The 15,931-nt window shown below is 36.6% G+C and overlaps 1 protein-coding gene and 2 non-coding genes across 3 annotated transcripts in view; 1 reads left to right on the top strand and 2 right to left on the bottom strand.

Moving 5' to 3' along the window:
* The first annotated feature begins 767 nt into the window (after window positions 1–767).
* Window positions 768–908, top strand: LOC115924857. Its single transcript, XR_004064461.1, has one exon. It is a non-coding gene; the product is annotated as a U4 spliceosomal RNA (small nuclear RNA).
* A 4,197-nt stretch (window positions 909–5,105) lies between these two features.
* Window positions 5,106–15,931, bottom strand: part of LOC762762 (exosome component 10) — a 49,675-nt gene continuing 38,849 nt past the window's right edge. The window contains exons 16-21 of the mRNA XM_030986951.1: window positions 14,966–15,058; window positions 13,480–13,689; window positions 12,684–12,906; window positions 11,661–11,749; window positions 9,346–9,422; window positions 5,106–5,281 (exon numbers count right to left, since the gene is read on the bottom strand). Of these exons, the coding sequence (XP_030842811.1) occupies window positions 5,230–5,281; window positions 9,346–9,422; window positions 11,661–11,749; window positions 12,684–12,906; window positions 13,480–13,689; window positions 14,966–15,058 (744 nt within the window). The 3' untranslated portion in view covers window positions 5,106–5,229. The remainder of the gene's footprint in view (window positions 5,282–9,345; window positions 9,423–11,660; window positions 11,750–12,683; window positions 12,907–13,479; window positions 13,690–14,965; window positions 15,059–15,931) is intronic.
* Window positions 10,331–10,420, bottom strand: LOC115924854. Its single transcript, XR_004064458.1, has one exon. It is a non-coding gene; the product is annotated as a small nucleolar RNA SNORD35 (small nucleolar RNA).

The raw sequence follows: 15,931 nt of genomic DNA, 5'->3' as shown, positions 1-15,931 counted from the left end.
TCCCCTTTTTAATCGACAATATTGGCATGGCTTATCCTGACTCACATACGTAGTGGTAATAGACGGAAAATGGCAAACCACGATTTTGGCAAGATAAGTACTATTCACCGATTTACTGAGATTGGTCTCTCTCTTGAACGTTGGCGTAAACTTAGGTTATTTTCTCCTTCCTAATAATGATACACAAGTGTATTTTCATAAGCCTTTTATTTCAATCTTTCTTTCTCTCCCTCTATCTCTTTTCCCGTCCCTGTCCTTTCTCTCTCTCTCTCTCTCTCTTAAATCTCATTCTTTCCCTATTTTACTGTCTCCCTATATATCTCTATCTTCCCTTATTAATGTTGAGTTATATTGAAATGTAAAACTAGATATGATATAACGGACTGTCATTTTGCAACAGGGTATTCGAAGCATCCTGATGATTGTGAACGATGTCCGTAATTGTCATTCAAATAAGGCTATAATTTATTCACATACTCACTAATTGTTGATGAGATGTGCTTCACTGAACAAGGGAGGCTTACAAAACTGACGTTTTCTCTTTGAAAAGTTGCATTTTAAATTCATTTGGTGTATTTGAAGCACTCGTTGCTCTTTGTATATTTTCTTTGATACGATTTATTTTGGTTCATTTAGAAATATTGTATTTTTGTATTGTTTTGTGTGCAATGATAGCAAATAAATGACAATTTTTTAATATTAATCTCACCATAACAAAAAATGTATAATGTAAACCTTAGTATTCCTCGCCCAAGCTAGAAAAAGTTATCTTTGCGCAGAGGCAGTATCGTAGCCAATGAGGTTTATCCGAGGCGCGATTATTGCTAGTTGAAAACTTATCCCAATACCCCGCTCTGACGACGTGAAATACCGTCGGCTGTAGCAATTTTTCCAGATCTCCAAGGAGATCTAACAATACGAAACAAAGAAAGATCACTCACCCCCTTCTCCACCCCTCCCCCTCTCTCTCTCTCCCCTTTTTTTCCCCTCATTTTGTCTCTGCGTCAGTCTAACAACCTCTTTCTCTTTCCTTATTTGTCTTTCTTTTAAACCCCCCCCCCCCCCAGTGGCGTAATGAGCTAAAACTTATGGGGGGGGGCAGAAAGAAGTGAGATTATTAAAAAAAATGAAATTAAAGTGACATTGTTGAAGGTTGATGACAAAATTGTGTAATTTTTGTATGAAATGTTATTTATTAAATCCTCAAACAAATATATTTATGGTTTTCTATGAAGGTGTCACTGTGCAACACCTTTTAACAGTTATTGACAGTAAATTCTCCCAACCATTTTTGAATTTTCTCAACTGTTTTTCCTTGAAAATAAGTTGTAAAACAGGCTATAAAAAATAAATCAACACTTAAATGTCTGGGATGGTATATAGAGCCAATTTATTGCTTTGTGACGATTTAAATTCACCTAAAATGTAATTAAATGGTTGGGAGACTTAAAGAATCGTTTGGATCAGTTTTTCCCAATTTTCATCGTTAATAATGGTCCGTTTTCACTCAAACTTTCAGACTATCTTTAATTGTACATCTAGCATTGAAGTCAATTACCTTAGCACCATTTTCTCTCATCTGAACAATGTTACCAAGTCCCTTTAATGTCATTTCAGCAACATTTGTAAATCACTATAGTATTGAATTAGAAATAAATTAGGTTTTAATTTTACTGTGGGGGGCAACTGCCCCTTAAGCCCCTAAATCTAAGAAAAACAAAGAAAAAAAAATCACTCTTTGTCACTGTCCCTCTATATTTCTGTTTGTCTCTCTCTCGCTCTCTCTCTCTCTCTCTCTCCCTTTTAAAATCTCTTTCTGTGTCTCTTCCCCTATTTAACCGTCTCCCTCTATATCTCTATCTTCCCTTTTCTCTCAAAAATACTGTAAGTAGATATATCACACAAAATTATGCAAGCATAAAACAACATGTCTTTAAGGTTTCCTGAAAGTTATAATTGTCATGAGCATTGTACACTACACTTTATAATCCATGAACTTTATGGGAAGACATGGTATACCTACATGTTTACATGACAGCAACCTTTGGATCATCAAAACAAATAAAAATGCGAGTAATCTAAAATCACAGACTGTAACTGTACAAGATGTATCTTCTGTATGAGGCCTGGGGAGTGTTTCACAAAGACTAAGATCGACTTTAAGTTGGACTTAACTATGGCAGGCCGTTCATGCCACTGTTTCCTCTCACCATTATGATCTTTAGATAATATTTTATTCCTTCAATAATGAATTAAAACATTTTGTAGATTTGTGACCATGATTTGTAAGTCCCTTGAGAGACCGATGCCAGTAAATGGCGAGAGCAAATAGTGGCATGAACGGCCTGTCATAGTTAAGTCCAACTTAAAGTCGATCTTAGTCTTTGTGAAACACTCCCCTGAACCCCAAAGGCTTCAACTCCTATACATGATGACAGAGTTAAAGCCTTTCTGTCTCTAAGCAGATAATATACTAGAATGATACACATACATGCATGAATACTGCCCTTCCCTGATAAAACAGCATAACTGACATTTCTTGCAAAATTGAGTTATTAAAGCTTATCTGCCGTAGTTTACAGGAGGGATTAGACTGCCCTGCATGGTCACTGGACAGGTGGTTATCTCATCAACTCAGTTCTCAGTTAACATAAGAAAAAGAGGATCATGGGGGACCAATGGTCACCGATTAGGCATTGTTTGTTATATAGAGGGCGCAAGTAGCTACAAGTAGTGCAGTGGGCCTTTAAGTGTGGGGGACTCAGAACATCAAGTCCCACATGTTAAACTAAAATTCAGGATTTAAAAGTTAAAATATACTGTAATTACCTTTTTTGATAAAAACTGAATAAAAACTGAATAAAAACTGAATAAAAACATTAAAATACTTTTAATAGCAAATTGAAAATCATGTTTCTTCCTACATGTATATCTCAGAAACACTAAAATGTCAGTAATGATGTTTTGTTGTGGAAGGACAGTATAGTGCAGTTACTACATGTCTTAATCATATGTTGAGCTGAAAAACATGACCCCATCTTTGCACTTTGTATGCAATATTTACATTATCCAGAAATATGGGTAAAGATTTCCATGACCTATATAATACAGAAGTGCATGTAGTATGTACTTTGTGTTCAAAACTATCTCATCTAATATTTGTTTGGCTGACATGAAACAAGATAAAAACTATTATCTCAGAAAGTTTCAGAAACACTAAAATGTCAGTTATGTTTTATTGTGGAAGTGCAGTATAGTGCAGATACTACTGTCATTATCATATGTTGAGCTGAAAAAAACATAACCCCATGTTTGCACTTTGTACACAATATTTACATTATCCAGAAATATGGGTACAGATTTTCATGACCTACAATACAGAAGTGCATGTACTTTGTGTTAAAATTAAAAACTATCTCATCTAATATCCGTTTGGCTGAAAATGAAACAAGATAAAACTTTTATCATCGTTGTATGATGTACAGGTATATCACTTTCATTACGGAAATATGTTACAAAATAAAAGGTAAATATAAAACTACATAATGAAGAGAGCAGAATGAGAGATGCACATATGATCACTATCTTAAATTCTTAAAAGAATCCAAAATGGAGATATCCTCTTCTTCAGCATTCGATAAAACATTGTCTGCTGGGTGAGAAAAAAACTTATCGAGAATATTATTGATTGTCTCGTTAAATTAAAGAATTTTTTGTTCATTGTATTGTAAAAAGTTTGCTGTTGTTGCTACCAAAGGAAAAAGAAATGGTACCATGATTCAAAACAATGGTTAAATTTGTGATTCAGCAAAAGGTCTTTCTAACAAGTTACAAAAAAGCAGAGTCATTTTTATATGGCTGGGTAAAGTTTTGAAATATATACCAGAAAAATATATATTATGAAAATAAAAGAAATATGATTTTATGTAACGGAGCTGATGTATAAAATATGTAAACATGCACAATTCAGCATTTTGGCTGCAAGGCATTGTTTTTTAATAAAACCATTATTGAATTGAATTGAAAAAAAGTTATAAACTGCAACAACTTTTTCAACACACATACTGATTTCAAGATAAAAACAATAACCAACTACATGTACGTTAAAAAAGTATTCTGACTTCATGATTGATTAAGACTATAGGTTTTAAACTTAGTAAAGTTGTGTAAACATGTCTATGCTATGCTTTAAAAATGAATAACAGCTATTATAAAGCTGTTATGGATAACAAACTGAAGAGGGGCTGGACCTGGCGGGGTACAACTATACAGTGCGTCCAAGAAGAAAAAAACCCGAGAATTATCAATGTTTTATCATAACTTAATCACAACTATAATTAATAAATGACACATATTTGTAAAGCTTAGATCCTCCTCTTTCATTTGATGCAACTCATATGATGCATATTCCATGTATGAGTGATTAAAAACAATAGGAAGAAAGGGTACCAAAAAGTAATTTGGCAAACGGTATCTGAATTTCAGAGAGCAAATCACATTTCCAGAAAGTTCATTTTCTGCCTTTTTCTGACACCTCAATCAGGTAAAATGACTGAGCCAGGAATAACAAAGTTCTGTTTGTCTCAGGTAATGCCTGGGATGCAATGTAAATTCAATGCATACTGTACAAATTGTTATCATGATGTCATCTTCATACATGTAGAGGGTGGCACACATTTTTTGCCCATAGCTCAAAGAATGATCAAGTATTTGATGGCATTTCTCTCCTCTCTTTTTTGTAGGCAATTCATTTCAGTGAGTTCTACATGATATAGTATGAACCTATTAAACTGAATTGTACAAATCACCATACAGAGAGTTACATGTACAGGTGTAGATCCCCTTTTCAGAAGTGGACAAATTCTGATCATATTTTATTGAGAGAGAGAGAGAGAGAGACAGTTGTGACACGATGCGGTGTATGTGGTCATAGGCTAATTGATGAAGCTCCGAATAGTTCCCTGCCACATGCAATCTCTCTCTGTGGGAGGAAGTACATGTATTTGATGTGCCATGAACTGACTGACCAATCGGAAGCCACTTCCAGTGACCCAACTACCCCTCTCAACCAGCTATGCTTCAAAATTATAAAGGCATTTTTTTTTGGGGGGGGGGGGAACAAGCTACATGTAGAGCACAACAGCTACACTCTGTTCCCCAGACTAGATGTCCAGTAGTTGATCTTGATGGTCAGATAAAAGAGAATCTTTTGACTGGTCAAGCAAGCTGCTACCTCCTTTGATTCCTTGACCCTTGACCCCTCTGACCTCTGCTTCCACCCCTGTGAAGAAATAGAACAAAGAGAACAGATAGAAAGAGCAAGAGAGAGAGGGAGAGAGAAAGATAGAGAAAGAAAGAAAGGGAAAGAGTGTAAACAAAAATTAAAGAGATAACAAATATTTACCTCCATAAATTGTTTGTTTTGTCATCATATTCACTTCTTATATTTTACACCCAGGCATTCTTTGCACTTTTCATATTTTGATTTACCCTCTTATAAGTCCCTACTACAACATTCAATGAAATGAAAACAAATCCTTATCCAAAGAAGATATAAAACCATTGCACTTTTCAACTTTCTGAACATTAATGCATGCTCTGTCGCATCTTTGCACGTAAACCATTTATTGCTACCAGTATCTTTCTGGAGTCTGGTTACTGATACAGAACTTGAGGATACTAACCGCCAGGTGGATTATTCATATCTGTTTACTTCTTTTAACAAGGTGAAGGATATAAAGTTTCGCATTGTTTTTTTCGAAAACGAGTTCATTAACAAAATAAAGTTTCAATACTTTATCAAGTTTCACGGTATTGTTTTTCGAAAATGAGGTCACTTCTAACAAGTTCATAAACAAACCTAAGTTTCACTGCATTGTTTTTTTTTCTCGGAAAATGAGGTCACTACTAACAAGTTCATTAACAAAATAAGGTTTCAATACTTTATTAACTTTCACGACATCGTTTTTTGAAAATGAGGTCACTTCTAACAACTTCATTAACAAAATAAAGTTTCAATACTTAATTAAGTTTCACTGTATTGTTTTAAGAAAATGAGGTCACTACTAACAAGTTCATTGACAAAATAAAGTTTCAACACTTTTCTACTTAAAAAATAGTCCAAACTTTGAGGGCTTCATTCTTCATATTTCTCTCCTTTTATGTCAAAAAGAAAAAGCAAAGCAAAACAAGTTAATTTGCATCATGAAATGAATAACTGATATCACAGAAATCTTCATTAATGTTTTTTTACGAAAATCATGTCACTGCTAACAAGTTCATTGAAAAAGAGGTTTCAATGTACGATACACAATAGCTCACACATCACTTCTTCAGTTTTCATATTTCTCTCCTTTTATGTCAAAAAGAAAAAGGCAATTTGATAGGGTTTTGAAATTGCATATTAATCAATTTCTTTTTAAGTCCTTGAAATCGTGTTAATCTTTCTCTGGCAAACCCATGCAAAGTTGCAAGCATGCATTATTAAACTATCCCGGGAGGTGTTTCACAAAGATCCTAAGTAGAACTTAACTCTAAGTTGGACTTAAAAATTATGGACAGCCATTGGAGTCTTAAAATGAAATATATTCAAAAGCAGAAATTCAAGTATTTTAGACTTTTCATCAATTCCACATCAAGAACATGAAATCTCCCATGATAATAGAAAATATGAATGATTTGAATCAACATTTTATGCCTTCTACAAAAAAAATTACAAAATGTTTTCAAGGATGCTAATGGCTTCCCATAAATTTTAAGTCCAACTTAGAGATAAGTTCAACTTAGGATCTTTGTGAAATACCCCCCAGGTAGAACACGATCGCAACTACTTCCAAGAATTCAACTCAAGGGCAACTTTAATACCCCACTGTATATATCCACAGGAAACATGTTCGGATTACGCAATACTTTGAATGTCCATGTCTTAATTGTACATTTCATTAGGTGATGCACAAGGCTACTGAAATTGCCTTAGGTTTATTTTTCAAAATTAGTTATGATCGTGCTGTAGACAAACATGGAAAGCAGGAGAGAGAGAGAGAGAGAGAGAGAGAGAGAGAAAGAGAGAGAGAGAGAGAGAGAGAGAGAGAGAGAAAGAGAGAGAGAGAGAGAGAGAGAGAGAGAAAGAGAGAGAGAGAGAGATAGATAGAGAGATAGAGAGATAAAGAGATAGAGAGATAGAGAGATAAAGAGATAGAGAGAGATAGAGAGATAGAGAGATAGAGAGAGATAGAGAAAGAGAGAGATAGAGATAGAGGGATAGAGAGATAGAGAGATAGAGAGATAGAGAGACAAAGAGATAGAGAGATAGAGAGATAAAGAGATAGAGAGAGATAGAGAGATAGAGAGAGATAGAGAGATAGAGATAGAGATAGAGAGAGAGAGAGAAAGAGAGAGAGAGAGAAAGAGAGAGATAGAGGGATAGAGAGATAGAGAGATAAAGAGATAGAGAGATAGAGAGATAAAGAGATAGAGAGAGATAGAGAGATAGAGAGATAGAGAGATAGAGAGATAGAGTGAGAGATAGAGAGATAGAGAGATAAAGAGATAGAGAGATAGAGAGATAGAGAGATAGAGAGTGATGGATCACCACTTCACACACAAAAAAGTAGATCACAGCCCGATTCATATCAGGTTCACAATTAACAGCCTACTTTTCAAGTTTGGCTCACTGCGTAAACTGTACTATTTCAATAAAAAACAAACGCAAAAAAGGAAGAGGGACTGAATGACTTGGGCATCAATGAGACTACCAGTAACATTATGAAGTGGGAAGCGAGACGAGGGTTGGTTGAAGTATTAAACTATGAATATGAACCCACAAAAAGTACACCATACGGCAAAGAAACCTTGCAGTGAAAAATAATGATATTGTTGACAGGAATTATGTGAATTTTTTTCTTCTTCAGATCGAGTGTTATTTACTAGGATGTGATATTTTGTATCTCCATATTTATCTGCATGTCCTTATTACAAAGCTCCTCTTTTTATTTTATTTTTTTAAAGCTAATCAGAACTTTTTTCATGGCCTTACTATCGCTTTGTATTCTTGTGTACCTTTTGTTAGTTTCTTGGTTCTCAAGAAAGAAAACTGAATTCCGGCTAGTGACTAGATAGATTTTTTTAACAAGAGCAGCAAATCACTCAAGAATTTGATTTGAGCTAAATACTAAGATGTTCTAAAATCGTTCACTTTTGATACATCAAACAAGAGTTTACTCCATGTAATATATTTGATGCTCAATATAACAATGAAACAAAAAATAAACACCAACAGCAAAACAAAATAAATGTAGGTTAATGTTTAAAAAAAATTCTAGTCTCATACTTCTAGAGTTCATCTTTTTATGTAATCATACATTGCGTTATAAGAATTCTAATCAATTACAGAATTTTGTTCAAAGGCTTCTTTTTATGATTTCTAAAACCATATCATGGCTTTATTTCAAGTGTTCTAGCAGTTCAAGGGTTTAATAATCTTTCTTCATTATTATAATCTCATAAAACACCCATCCTTTTAGCATATGCTTTTAAGCCCCGCCATAAAAAGTTAACGCCTGTGGGGTCACCAAGGCGATAAACAATATAAACACCTTTACCTTTTTAACTCTGGGAGATAAAATATTCTTTATTGAAAAAGAAAACAGAAAATTTGATTTAATATTCTGCAAAACAAGATGATAAAACAAAGGTTCCTGACTCTGTGGAGCTGAACATGATATGCGTGGAGGTGTGATACTAAATTAATCAGACACGGGGGTGTTTCACAAAGACTTGAGCTATGGCAAGCCATTCATGCCACTGGTTTATCTCACCATTGGTCTCTCGAGGGACATCACAAATCTACAGAATTTACATTTTTTTAAAGTTCCTTGTTGAAGAAAAAGTTACTTACATTGTAAATGTAAGTTATATTTAAGACCTGGACGTGTACTACGGTGAGCGATTTATGCCCTTAAAAAGTCTTGAACCAGATGTAAAAATAGCAGGAAAAAACCCTTAGAAGTTATGATCCTTAGATAAAAAAATTGTCCTTCTATAATGAACTATCAAAAAATGTAAATTCTGTAGATTTGTGACCGAGATTTGTACGTCCCTTGAGAAACCAATTCCAGGAATGGTTAGCGTGATTATTTTATTACGATGCCATCATACGTGAAGTAATGTTCAAGTTTTCATTTGCTTCAATATGCACTGTGCAATGAATAATGCATGAGCGCAAGTGATATCACCCTGTATACCTGCAAAATCAGGCACTCCAAAAATATGACATATCACCCCCCGAAAAGAAGATACTTTTCATCCAAATTTTTACATTTAAATATAGAGTTATGTAATACATACCCTTGGTTGCCACGGTGATTCGTGTAGGTCATGCTTCGTCGTCCTCCATCTTGGTGAACCTTAGGGCGGGGATGACCCTGAGAAGAAAAAAAATAAAAATGAGTTTATAATAATCATCCCGACTGCAAACGTGTGATCAAGCTTAAAAATGGTCAAGATATACAGGATATACAAGATATCACAAACATAGGCAAAGTGCAAATTAAAAACAAGCAATAAGGGAAATCAAGGTGATAAACCATGCAGGCTTAATTTGACTGTATTATTCATGATGGTTTTATAAATTTTTTACATTTTTTAACAGCATACGTTAAAGTGCAACAACCTTGGAAGAATATGAGAGAATCCAGTGTTCAGGGGAGAGACCTCCCAAATAGTAATAATAATAATAGCTCACATTTATACTTTGTTTCTAAGCGCAGCACATATTATTACCCCGGTCATCGGATTCAGGCTTCCCCGCAACACAATGTATGCACATTTTCCACTCCCTGGGGAGCATTCTAACCTTGTTTTGCATGTTTGTTTGTTTCTTATGTTTGCTCATTTGTCTCATCTGGTTGTTCGTTCAATATCAAAATAAAGATCCATATTTATTCTAGGAATGCATAAACCTTTTGTGACAAAAAAAAATTATAATTAAATTTCCCATCTTGTTATTTCAACAATAACACAATTTCTCTCGCTATCTCTCTCTCTCTCTCTCTTGCTCTATATATCTGACTGTCCTGCATAAATCTGACATTATATCTGTGTCCATTCAGCTCACCGCCAACAGATACAGACTGAACATAAACTAATGCATTTACTCTGTATGTACACTGATGATATGCGCCATTTACACCCGGACACCGGTTCCCGATCGGTGCATGGCCGTCGGGATCTGGTTCATAAAAACTCTGACATCGCATAAAAAATAAATGAAACAAAAAAAAACCCCAAAAAACAAACAAACTCTGACATCACTCAGGGCTATTTTGTGGTGATAATTGCATCAGTGAAGTACTTTGAAACAGTTTCAGCAAACCCTGATAGTAGGGCTATGTACACAATCGTGAGAAAAACATCATTTGCAATCATCTACCACATGAAAATCTTCTTCCATTTTGGGGATTTTTCTTCTGTTTTGAGTTTATATAAAAACTGGGCAAGCGTCAACTCCTTAGAACTATAAGCTAAGAAAAATAACCAACAGTCTTTTTCAAGACTACACCAACAGTCCTTTTCAGGACTATACACCCTCAAGAAAGATTACCAAGAGTCCTTTTCAGTCCTTCTCAATCCTCCGTCTCTCTCACATGGTGCATCTGCAAGCCTACTGTATATTCATTTTTGTTGTTGTAAACTTTCTTTCTTTTTTTTAAATTACGTGGATGGTTCTTGTCTGAAAAATCATTAAAACTTGATGGCGATTTCTTTTTCCAGATCACGATAAAAAGATCCAAAGATTTGGCTGACAAATCAATTCATTGAAAGTCAACAAAAAGTTGGAGAAATATCACTACAAGTTAAGTTGTTAAACGTCATGAACTTCTCTTGTAAACAAATTTAGGGCTTTCTCTGTCCATATGTTTAGCTGGTTGTGCACCACTCACATCAAGTGGTGCATGTATCATACAGACCATCATTCTTTTTCACTACAGTGACGACGCAAGGGATATGCAAATGAATTCCAGCTTCTCACATCTTACAAGCATCATCCATGTCAACCTTTTATAAGTTGCAATGCCAATTGCTTATTGAATTGAATACATATTTCTCCTCGTATCTGGACACCTACCCCTGGACATCCACCCCCGGATAACCACCCCCAGTCAACTACCCCCTAGGACGTACCCCCTAGGACAACTATCCCCTAGGATAATTGTCCTAGAGGATGGTTGTCGTAGGGGGTAGTTATCTGGGTGGTAGTTGTCCGGGGATAGGTATCCAGGAGTAGTTGTCCTAGGGGTACTGGTGTGGGGGTAGTTGTCGTAGGGGATAGTTGTCCTAGGGGGTAGCTGTCCTAGGGGGTAGTTGTCTGGGGGTAGATGTCTGGGGGTAGTTGTCCTTGGGGGGTAGTTGTCCTTGGGGGGTAGTTGTCCTTGGGGGGTAGTTGTCCTTGGGGGGTAGTTGTCCTAGAGGGTGGTTCTCTTAGGGGTGGTTGTCCAGGGGGTAGGTGTCCTAGAACCATTTCTCCTCCATAGAAACATCATGCAAGATTTCATGTTGAGTTCAAGAAGTAATATCAGGGCTCTATTTGACCCTTCTGAAACATCGACAGTGAACGAATAAACGCATGGACACTAACACCTGATGGAGTTGTATATTCTTACCTTTGAATGACCTCGTCCACGACCTCCACGACCCCTGTCATGACCTCTGTGACCTCGACCTCTTCCTCTACCTCTGGAACGCTGGGAGTCTTTGATCAGGACGATATGAAAAAACGGAAAACAAAGTTTTTATTTAAACAAACATACATGGATAGGCAATATGTTGTATTTCATACTTGAACTAGAAACAAAACATTTCAGCTGAAAATCAGAGGAAACAATTTATAAAACTTTGATAGATATAGCGCATGATGTAAGGTTATCTGGGATTACTTTTTTGGGGGAAACGCAAATTGATGACCCCCCCCCCCCCCCCTTTTTTTTTTTTTAATATTTCACATAAATCATTTACCAAAAATAATATCTGAAAGGGCCTGCATCATTCCATCGGGATGAATATATCAAAACACTTTTATTCCTGTTTTGTTTTGCGTGTCTCCAATTACCCCCATTAAACTGATTTATTCATTATTTGATAGACATAACAAAATGTTCATCTCTCTTCCAAACTCTAGATGCTCTTCCTGTCACTTTAGTTGCAGCAGTGGCACACCTCAAATGACATCACAAAGAAACATGAATGGAATGAAGGGGGGATTGGGGAGGGGGATTGGGGAGGGGGATGGGGAAGAGAAAGGGATGGGAAGGGGGAGGGAGGGAAGAAGGAGAGATGGGAAAAAGGAGGGAGGGGAGGGGAATGGGATAGAGGGGAGAGAGGGGAATGGGATGGAGGGAAAGGGAGGGAGGGGAAGGGAGGGAGAGGGGAAGGGAGGGAGGGGAAGGGAGAGAGAGGGGAAGGGAGGGAGGGGAAGGGAGGGAGGGGAAAGGGGATAGAGGGGAAGGGGAGGGGAAGGGAAAAGGGGAGGGGAAAGGGGAGGGGAAAGGGGAGGGGCAAGGGGGAAAAGGGAGAGGGAAGGGAGAGAGGGAAGGGAGGGAGGAAGGGGAGGGAGGGAGGAAGGGGAGGGAGGGGTAAGTGGTAACATAAAAATAGAGAGAAAGAAGAGTTCACAGTTTCATGCCTACCTTGAAACATGCCGTAATCTGCTCTGCTGTAATCGTAAGGCTCTATGACTCTCTCCTCCGCTTCCCGTACATATTGGTTGCCATGGTGATGACCTCTGTCTGCTGCCCCCGTGTCCCCCATGCTCCTCCTCTCAGCATGTTCTCCCCTGCGATCCTTCTTGGGCCTGGGTGTCTCTCCGCTCGGATTGGCAGAGTGCTTTCTCTTCTTTGCAGATGTGTCACCCTTTACAGATTAGAAAAAGGGAAAAAATGTTTTTAAGGCAATCTTAAAGTCATCATTTAACAATGTTAAACAAGGCCCATCATCTGTTATCAGTGTCTGTGATATGGTGTAATATTGAAGCCCTAAAAAAAGTGCGCTTCAAAATGATCATGAAGTGCCTCAAGAAAGTAAAAATCGGTGAGTGACCGGTTTTACCATACTCATTTTACCCAATAGACTGTAGTGTCACGAAAACCGTTAGGAAACCGCAAAATTTGATTATGATTTTCAATCATAAATATCTTGATAATCAGACATGCGATTGGCTTGTGAAAGTCATGGGATTCACGTATGACCCAAAGGTTTATAATTTTGAATGCAGCATGAGCTAAATTTTCTTAAAGGATCTGAGACAGTTGCCGAATCCCTTTCAACTAGTTGCCACAGAAAAGGCCACAATTCAGAAGTATTATGGTCTGATGCGAGCAGATCAAGTAGTGCCTGGAAAGATAATTCCTGTAGTTCAGGTCCTTAGGGTTAATTTAATAGCTAACAAACATTTTTAAATATGATACAAAAGGATATTATATTTACCATCTGTCTAACTGGGACGGCTTCATCTTCAGCCTCCTCCTCCTCCTCTTGCTTCCTCTTCCTGGCAGCATCTGGGTTAAAGACGATGGGGGTCTCGTACGTTCCTGGATCCTGGTTCCGTCCTGGTTCCGTCGGAGGCTCCTTCTCCACAGCTGGTTTGGGCGTGGCTTTCTTCATTATCCACACTGACAGAGGCTGGAAGGTGGAGATCTGGAAAGGCAAAAAAAATATCAATGTATAATCGTTTTAATATTACACAATTCCTGTCAATAAGTTTGTTCCATACCGGTATGTACAATCCTACGATGACCGACGTGAATAAATGTTTTGAGCTCTACACTAGAGAACAAATTTAAAATCCATTCTTCTTAAATAAGTTAATTTCATTATGTTTTTATATAATGAGCACTTTTAATTCTCATCCTTAAATTGGCTCTCAATCTTTCAAATTGTTTCTAATGTTATTGTAGTATCTGATTTGTACAAAAGTCTAATATTAAAGTAGAGTCAAATTAACACAACATTATGCATATATACCATTATGGAGTAACACATTTAATAAGCATCCACTTCTGGGCAATCTTTGTCAATGCTAACATTCATAGTATGTAATTCTCAAATATAAATTTCAGTAGGATTCATTTCTTTGTATCTGACATCTCATTGTATCTCTAAGAAGCTAGGATACGAGAAGAAGAAGACAGACAGGTTTATCTATGCACCACTATACCACCATCACACAATGCAACAATGTGTGACAGCCGGCTTAATTGGATGCAATGTAAACATAAATGAAAATGCAACAACAATGAAAATAGCTTATCAATGATATCATATATCTTCCTAAGATTTGTACTTTAATTCCGAATGACTTCAATTAAAAATCAAGTAAATATTTCTTTCCAATGTCACCTCATTTCTTTAGAGGACCCTTATTTCATATTAAAATAATTACAAAAGGTCTTTTAATGAACCCAAAGAGATGGAAAAAAGTGTAAAAATTACAAAATAAAAACTTAAAATTTTTAAAGCTCATCAGTACTAATGTAAAGGAGGGATTAGACCAGCCTGCAAGGTCACTGGACAGGTAGTTATCTCATCAACTCAGCTCTCAAATAACATAAGAAAAAGAAAATTATGGGGGACCAATGGTCACCGATTAGACATCGTTTGTTATACAGAGGGCACACAAGTACCTACAAGTAGTGCAGTGGGCCTTTAACTTTATCCCATGAAAGCATAGAACACTTACACATTTTAAAAAATGCACACCTGAACCCTGTTGCATTGATGGTAACTTTGCTATCAATGGCAACTACCATGGTAACAGGGCTCAACAGCCAATCAAAATCAAGGTTTATACAGGTATTAACCTATTCAAGGCTAACAACAAAAACAAGAAAATGTGTTATATTCTCAATGCTGTTCTACATCCACATTCTCCAATAAAGAGAACATTTTTATGAACTTTGAACCCTTGACTCACCTCCTTTGATGGTGTGTTTTTGGTATCCATGGTGATTTTGTCCGCGTCCAGCACCCTTTGAGCAATCTGCCTCACTTTGGTGGACGGCAAATACTGTGTTGATGAGTAAAATAGACAATTACAGTTAAACACTTTTGCTTCACACTTCTAGGTAAAAATGAGGTATGTTTATAATTTCTCTTTGTGTGTCATCGCAAAACAACTAATCACTTGGTACATACAGTGTACTGCAGGGTAACAAATGAAACTTTAGCATCACTGACCACTGAAATGGGGGATCTAAGGGAAGTGGTGGTCAAGTTAAATTAATAATTTAGTGACATAAATACTAGGGGGCTTAGAGCAAATGCATATGCATATTCCCCCCCCCCCCTCCCCACCCTCAATACAAAAAAAATCCTCTTATTGTCCCTATATACTATTACTATACCTAAAAGCCCTAAATAAATTTAAACCTAACAAAGAAAAAAACACAACCCAAGCCTAACCTTATATCTCTAGATGATAGGGGGGGGGGCCAGGAGCAAATGTCACTTTAGAAAGCAAAAATGTCAAATGTCAGATCATTGCAGGTATTTGTGTGTAGAGTTATAAACATAATAAGGAATAACTACACATACATGTAGAGCACAGCATACATACTTATTTAGAATTGTATCACTTGGCACTAGCATTAGGTCAATGAGATCATAAAGAAATCATTACTTTGTATCATCCAAATAGCTTTCAGATGTTGTCTAGACTTTTTGAATAGATTAATGATTTTGGTGCTACCCAACCTTTTTGCCCCCTTATCTTCAAAGCCTCATCACCTCAAAAAGTAGAATACAGGAAAACTAGATTCCCCGTTTCCGATCGATTTGGTGGCATGTCTGTCAAGAGTTGGGCCATACAATTAGCCGTAGCTCGCAGAAGAATTACAAAGAAATTGATATTTCAAATGTCATCTTTTATATTAGAAATGAG

This window comes from Strongylocentrotus purpuratus, unplaced genomic scaffold (genome assembly GCF_000002235.5).
Source record: "Strongylocentrotus purpuratus isolate Spur 01 unplaced genomic scaffold, Spur_5.0 spur5_scaffold_16, whole genome shotgun sequence".
Classification (NCBI taxonomy): domain Eukaryota; kingdom Metazoa; phylum Echinodermata; class Echinoidea; order Camarodonta; family Strongylocentrotidae; genus Strongylocentrotus; species Strongylocentrotus purpuratus.
This window is presented reverse-complemented; position numbering and strand designations above follow the sequence as displayed.